Raw genomic sequence first — 6,658 nt, 5'->3', positions numbered from 1 at the left:
CCCTGGGTCAAATTGACGAGAAACGAACATAACAGGAGGGTTAAAAAGAAATAAAAGAAAACAGCTACAAAAAGCTGATGGCAGCTCTGAACCTAGTCTGCATGTAGGAATGTACTGAATTGAAGGAATTAAAGTGCAATATTGTTGAACCCACAGAAGCAGGCTATGCCATCGCCTTCTTGCCATCTTATAAATGTCCAATCCTCTGGTCCTAATTACACTCAGAGTACCATGGTGGCTATATGGTGCACCAGTGGCACCGGTTGCGCCATGGAGGCTCTCTGTGATGGAGGGGATGGTGAGGACTGTCTGGTCTCCGGATTGGCACCCGTCGGCCGGTGTCTGGCACTCTTCTGGTGAGCTCGCAGTCCTGCCAGCTGTGAGTAAGCACTTTGGCACACATGGCACTTGTAAGGGCGCTCGCCAGTGTGCAGACGGACGTGGTTACGCAGTGTGGATGACTGGCTGAAGCGGCGGTTACAGAAGCGACAGGCGAAAGGTTTGTCCAGGGTGTGAATGCGCATGTGGGAGCGCAGGTTACTGCGGGAGTTGAAGCCTCGGTGGCAGATTACGCAGCGCATTCGGCTGGATGCTGAGGAGGATGATGGGGGGGATGAAGAGCTGCCGTCGCACAAGTGAGAATCATCTGTGGGAAGTGATAAAAATATGAGTTTTAGGATAAATAAAGTTTGTTTCAAAAGCTCCCTATGTTGTAGTCTGTAAAAAATCAAGTCAATCAAAACCAGTTTGACATAATGATTCTTTAGTTTTGCCACTAAGGTACAAGTTAAAAGTAGAGATACAAGTTGTATGGTTTTAACTGACTAAAAATTTCATTTCGATTACCTTGGAACTAAAACACACACATTGCAAAACACACAACACAGCATAAAACATTTAGAAGTCTGATATTGGTGCACCACAACAATGCAAAACAAACAAAAGATCTCTCACTACAAAAACTACTAATGATCCATTTTCCATTTCTGGATGCATTAAGCATTGAGCACTAATTGTATGATCTTCAGACACTTTGGTTCATGCACTTTTAGGACTGCTCTCGCTCTTAAATTCAATACTGGACATCAGCTGGACATCAGGGCAGCTGACACTTCTCATATATTTATTTAGGATCCACCACAGCAGACCTGGTCCACATACAAGATTTGCATACAAGCACAGTTTTTATGTCAGATGCCCTTCCTGCAACCCTCCTATTTTTATCAGAGCTTGAGAACAGCACTGAGAAGTGCACCTCCCAGTGGCTAGGCTGTTTTAGCCACCCCCACTGGACGGTAGCCAATCATGCTTGTGCAGATCTCCAACTGGCCGATAGCACAGCTAAAATTCCAAACACTGATCCCTGGATCTCAGCGGTAGTGGGTTACAATAAATATATTTTCTCAATTCTTACATTTGACCACTTTCTGTGAGTAGTTTTGCATGTTCTTCTTAAATCTATGTGGATTTTCTGTAAGTGCTGTTAGTGTTTTCTTTCACCTTTCAAAAACTTGCAGAGGTAAATGGTCTACTTTAAATTTTCCCATCATATAAATGTGATAAATGTCTTCTTTCTAAGGAGCACTAATGAACAGAAGTCCTACTGACTGATCTGTTGAGAACAAACACACATACAGTTTACATCAGACTTACCACTTTTGGGTTTTTTCTGTTGTTCATCTTCAATACCAGGGACCCCAGGGATTCCCAAAAACGTGTTGTGTGAATTTCCGTACCAAACGAGCAGCTCTTGGTCAGGAGGGATAGTCTAAACAAAAAACAAACAAAAACTTGGACGTCAAATTTGGTCACTATCAAAATTACATATTTACAGCATTTAACAGACACCTTTATCCAAAGCAGTTTACAGTTGTGTCTATTTACATTGCAAGCAATTGAGGGTTAAGGGCCTTGCTCAGGGGTCCAACAGTGGCTCAGTACCTTAACCACTAAGTTTCCACTGAGGTTAGCTTCTTCAAAATTTGAGAAAACCATGAGAGCAGGTCATGCGAATTATACTATAAACACATAGCATAGCGAAAGGTTCTGACCTCCACTGCTTTGTAGAAGATACTGCTGCCGATCTGCACCACCTCCAGGTTCTGCTCCTGCTCATTCCGTGCACACTTAATGTAGGTCATCCAGCTACGTTGGTCCTCCTGACTGGCATCTATAAAGTAGCGTACAGTCCCATCCTCATTGAAAACCTGGGAGCCAAAAACACAGAAAAATCAGATTTCAGCTGACATGGTTGGCGATGCAAAGATATTTTATATCAATGGATTTGAAGTTGGGGGTCCACAGAAGCTTACATGATCTCACTATTACAAATAAAGCTAAACTACCTGAAGAACAAGACAAAATTAAACTGTTGAAACAGAGCAAATAAAGTGTAATGTAAGCTTAAAAAACAGCATTTAAAAGCATTATTACAAGTTGGTTTATGTTTCTCGACCCTTGAGCCATAATGAAAACATGGGCATCCATAATATGGTAAGTATTTTAAGATAATGTGGCTGAAGGGACAAACACAACCCACTGCTTGTGACCACTGGAGTCAAATCTCTACCCTTTAATGACCAAGTTTTGTTGGTGTTTTTAATCTTGTTAGTAAGATTTGTAACAACAAGTGGGAGAAAATAGGGGACAAATCCAATAAGGACAAAAAGGACCAATACAGAATCACTTGTAGGGTAAATAAGATCTAATCCAATTTCACTGTGTTCGTATAGGACCAAAAATATTTTCCAGATGACTGAGAAGGAAACTATATTTAAGATATTGTGCACAGTGAAGTGCTCACCTCCCACATCAGGTTGTTGTTCTTCAGCAAGTCCACATGCTCAGGGTAAATAAGCCGGCCGGTAAACGGACCCATCTCAGTCCCTGCTTTAATCCAAGTCTTGGAGAAAATTCCCAGACCCTCACCAGGGATGGAACTCTGAGCGATGATCACTTCACTGGGCAGCACCAGGCTGGACAACTTCTGCACCTCTGAAAAGTAGAAAAGAAAACTTTCTTATTGGGGCGCTCAGCAAATGTTTATGCCGATCTTATAGTTACATGGGTCCTGCATGGATACCACAAAACCTTAAAATGTATTAAATAAAAATGCTGTGTCAAAAATAAAAAGTGGGATAAAATTATATAGGAACAGTTTATCTGTCTCATTTCAAAATCTTTAATAAAAAAGTAAGAGTTATAGTTTCAAATTGTGTTGAAAGCATTTTTAATGAAAACTGTTCTTAAACTTAATTATTTGTTAATTTTGAGTCTTTGAGCAGCTCCTGTTTGTTCTAATGAAGACAAAAGTAAAAGTTGATTAAGCACTAAAATTAAGGTTGAACCTTTATACACAATTGTGAACAAATATATCAATAGTTTGTTATACAAACATATTAGCCTAATTGTTTTTAGTTTACTGATAAACAGCCTAAGACACTGTAATCTCTACCAACTTTGTCACCCTGCAGCCTTGATGTGTTTCAAATAATAATAATAATAATAATAATAGTAGTAGTAGTAGTATTAGTAAAATAATAATATAATCATTAAATATGAATGAATAAGCGGCTTGGCTGTAAGGGTGTTTTTCGGCCTTGTACCCAATGTTTTAAGATGCTACCTAACACACCGCGACCCTGATTGGAATGAATACAAAGTAAATAAATTAATATTGTAACTATATATAATATAATTAATATATGTAACTGAAAGGTCAAAATCAAAACTACAGTTTTTGGTTTCTTTAAAATATTTGTAATAGTAGTATAGTCATTTTTATTTTGTTTTTAGTAGCATCATTTAATCTGACGTTAAGGTTTAAATAATAATAATAATAATAATAGTAATAATAATAATAATATGAGATAAATACGCATTTTTCCTGAGTTTATTTAATTAGATGAATTTAAAGCGCTTGAAATTCAGACTCGAATTCGTTCAGGAACTTTACAGAAGAACTTTTCTTTAATGTCACACTGCAAGAATTTTTATTCGTGATGACAAAAAAAAGGTTAAACGGTCCCGTATTTACTCAAAGCGCAGAGATTTGTCATGCTTCACAATAATATTCATTACTTTTCCTCTGGAAAACTGGGGGGCTCGGCTAATTCCAAATTCATTATCCTTTTAAGAAACTGTGTAGCCATAAATTTGCTCTGAATGAAAACCAGGGCTTGTTTAAAAGAGCCGGGAATTTCACAAACAAACCCCAGAAAAAAGGCGATTAGATGGCTGACATGATGTGAATGGGGGTAGAAATGGCCTTCATGGTGCATTAGAGGAGGAACAGCGAGCTTTTCAGGGCGCAGAAAGAAAGAAAAGCGGCGAGAGAAAGAACCGATTAGCTGCGAACGCAGGAAAAGATTCTGGAGATTGATGAATGATGGAGAAAAAGGCCGGGACATGTGAAAAGAAAAAGCTTTTCTCTCAGGTTCTTCACTGGAACTTTCTCAGGTCAGAGCACAAAGTTAACCGAATTTATAAATGCGCACTAAACTGAGCAAGGAACTAAATGGTGTGAATGCGCACTAACCCGGTAAATGCGCACAAACGGGTTAAAGACGCACTAAACGACGCACTAAACTGTGAAAAAAACCATTAAACTGGGAAAAGGCACAGAGAACAGTATATAGACCCACTAAACCAGGCAAATGCGCACAAAACTTGGTAAATGTGCAGGGAGGCGCATTAAACTGAAAAAGACGCAGAATAAATGCGCACTAAGCCAAAAAAAAACCTGTCTGGACCCAGAAGTCGCAAAAAGTTTGAGAAAAAAACTTAATCCATTAGATTCTTATGTAAGTTTACACAGCAAAATCTAAACTGCTGGATCAACTCTTAAAACAATGTAAAACTCTTAAAAATATTAAGATGCCCAAAAGTTTTTTTAGTGTAATGTTATTAATAAAACAGTTTTATTAATTTTTAAACTCTAACAAACTATCACTAAACTTTATTATTTTTCGATGTATTTGGCATCTTAATAAAGATTATTTATTGGTTGATCATATTTAAATCCTTTACTTAGGTAGAAAATAAAATAATTTAGGCGTATTAATTTTCCCCTATTTTAGACACATGTACCACTTTTTTAAAGCTTCATTTTAAAATACATTTTAAAAGTCTGCATTATTTTAACACGAACAAAAACAAACATCAAGAACATTTACATCAAGAACATTTTACGCACCCAGTAACAGAGAAAAACGAACTGAACTATAAGCAAGTTAACTAATGTGATATCAATGCACTTTAGTATAGATTTATGCACAATCGAAGTGGTGATATGCATACAGTTAATTAATTTCCGAATATATGTAACTTGGAAGTCATATAGTCCTATTTTTAAGGAAGTTGTACGTAAACCTAACAGTGCTGATGCTGATGAGCTAAACAAACATCCCTATGAAAATCATGTCTCTTACAAAGCATCATTTTATTTTCACAAGTAAACCAATTCGAGTGTAATATTCTAATGATGGATTAAACTGCATAACAACAATATAATTCTAATTTTAAAAACCCACAATAAACTTATTAGACACATCATTCACTTACTAAAAACAATCAAATCCCAAGATTTAAAGGAGTTTGTAACTTTCGACTTTGACTATAAAGAAATGTAATAAACAACTACATTAGATTATTTAGTTATTTAAAATAACAACTGTTGCCAGGAAAACAGCCAGTATAATTGTTTTACTGTTTTAAAAACAGCCAGTATAAGTGTTTTATTTTTTTAAATTGTATTCGACGATTAAGCCTGTAAACATAGTAAAAATAAAATGATGGCATTTAAATTAAATGTGAATTCATTGTAATTTAGACGTTTTAGAATTCTACTTTATCAGGTAAACAAAACATAAATACACTGTCTATAAACGTACATGTGGGGAAACTTTAATGAACTAAGCATTTTTAGAAAATCATGTCTTATTATATTTGTTTTAAACTATAAAAAAATGAAATATCACAAATCCATTCACATTTAAACTCCACGAATAAGTAAATTAGTTTGCAATGAATTCATGTCTCATCGTGTTTGCCTGTCAGAGAAGCAATAATGATTCTGTTCACTGATACAGGAAGAATAACCCATGAAGTATGGACAGAAATGTGGACACATACCTCCAGAGAAGGACTGCGCCAGCACCTCGGCAGTGAACGCGGTTTTGCTGGTGGGATTCTGCTGCTGCTTCTCCTCTGAGAGGTGAACATGATGAAGGTTGTAATGATGAAGGTGATGATGGTTTTCTCCCAGCACGTTCCTCCATCTCCCGTACAGAAAGCTGTGGAGCACATCCGAGGTGATGATCTCACACAGGGAGAGGTTTGGGGACCTGAAGCCGGACTTGATCATCAGCGCGTCGGAGGGGAACACCGAGCCCATGTCGGCGTGTTTAAAAACAGTGAGGAGAGACTGAATGGATGGAGAGAAGTGGACAGGTTATCCCTTCTGATGGGAGGAGAAAGCTCCTACAGGCTCTTATATGTCTGTCTTTGCCTAATGAGGGCTTAATGGTTCTGCCCTCCCCTCCCTAAATGGGCTTGTCCCCTTTGAAGGAAAAACTCTTTATGAAGACAGGGACCAACCCCCCCTGTAGGAGCGCGCATGGGTGTGCGTATGGGTGCGTGTAGATAGAGTAGATACGTG

The 6,658-nt window shown here is 37.7% G+C and overlaps 1 protein-coding gene across 1 annotated transcript; it reads right to left on the bottom strand.

The window, feature by feature from the left end:
- Nucleotides 1–221: 221 nt before the first annotated feature.
- Nucleotides 222–6,394, bottom strand: LOC134303618 (PR domain zinc finger protein 12-like). The gene is made up of 5 exons (XM_062989073.1): nt 6,133–6,394; nt 2,804–2,994; nt 2,052–2,207; nt 1,654–1,768; nt 222–646 (listed from the first exon to the last, which is right to left on the bottom strand). Exons 1-5 carry the CDS (start codon nt 6,392–6,394, stop codon nt 222–224), a joined length of 1,149 nt encoding a protein of 382 aa, XP_062845143.1.
- Nucleotides 6,395–6,658: the final 264 nt, after the last annotated feature.

The sequence above is a fragment of the Trichomycterus rosablanca genome, chromosome 26, assembly GCF_030014385.1.
Source record: "Trichomycterus rosablanca isolate fTriRos1 chromosome 26, fTriRos1.hap1, whole genome shotgun sequence".
Classification (NCBI taxonomy): Eukaryota; Metazoa; Chordata; class Actinopteri; order Siluriformes; family Trichomycteridae; genus Trichomycterus; species Trichomycterus rosablanca.
Note: the sequence above shows the minus strand (reverse complement) of the source record. Positions and strands in the feature narration are given on the sequence as shown.

What these genes read in the sequence shown, in the direction of transcription:
- LOC134303618 (XM_062989073.1), bottom strand. Translation starts at nt 6,394, where the DNA reads ATGGGCTCGGTGTTCCCCTCCGACGCGCTGATGATCAAGTCCGGCTTC. An exon ending in TCTTCTACAAAGCAGTGGAG is followed by an intron (nt 1,769 to 2,051) that starts GTCAGAACCTTT and finishes TTTTTTGTTTAG; the next exon opens with ACTATCCCTCCTGACCAAGA. An exon ending in ACAGAAAAAACCCAAAAGTG is followed by an intron (nt 647 to 1,653) that starts GTAAGTCTGATG and finishes CACTTCCCACAG; the next exon opens with ATGATTCTCACTTGTGCGAC.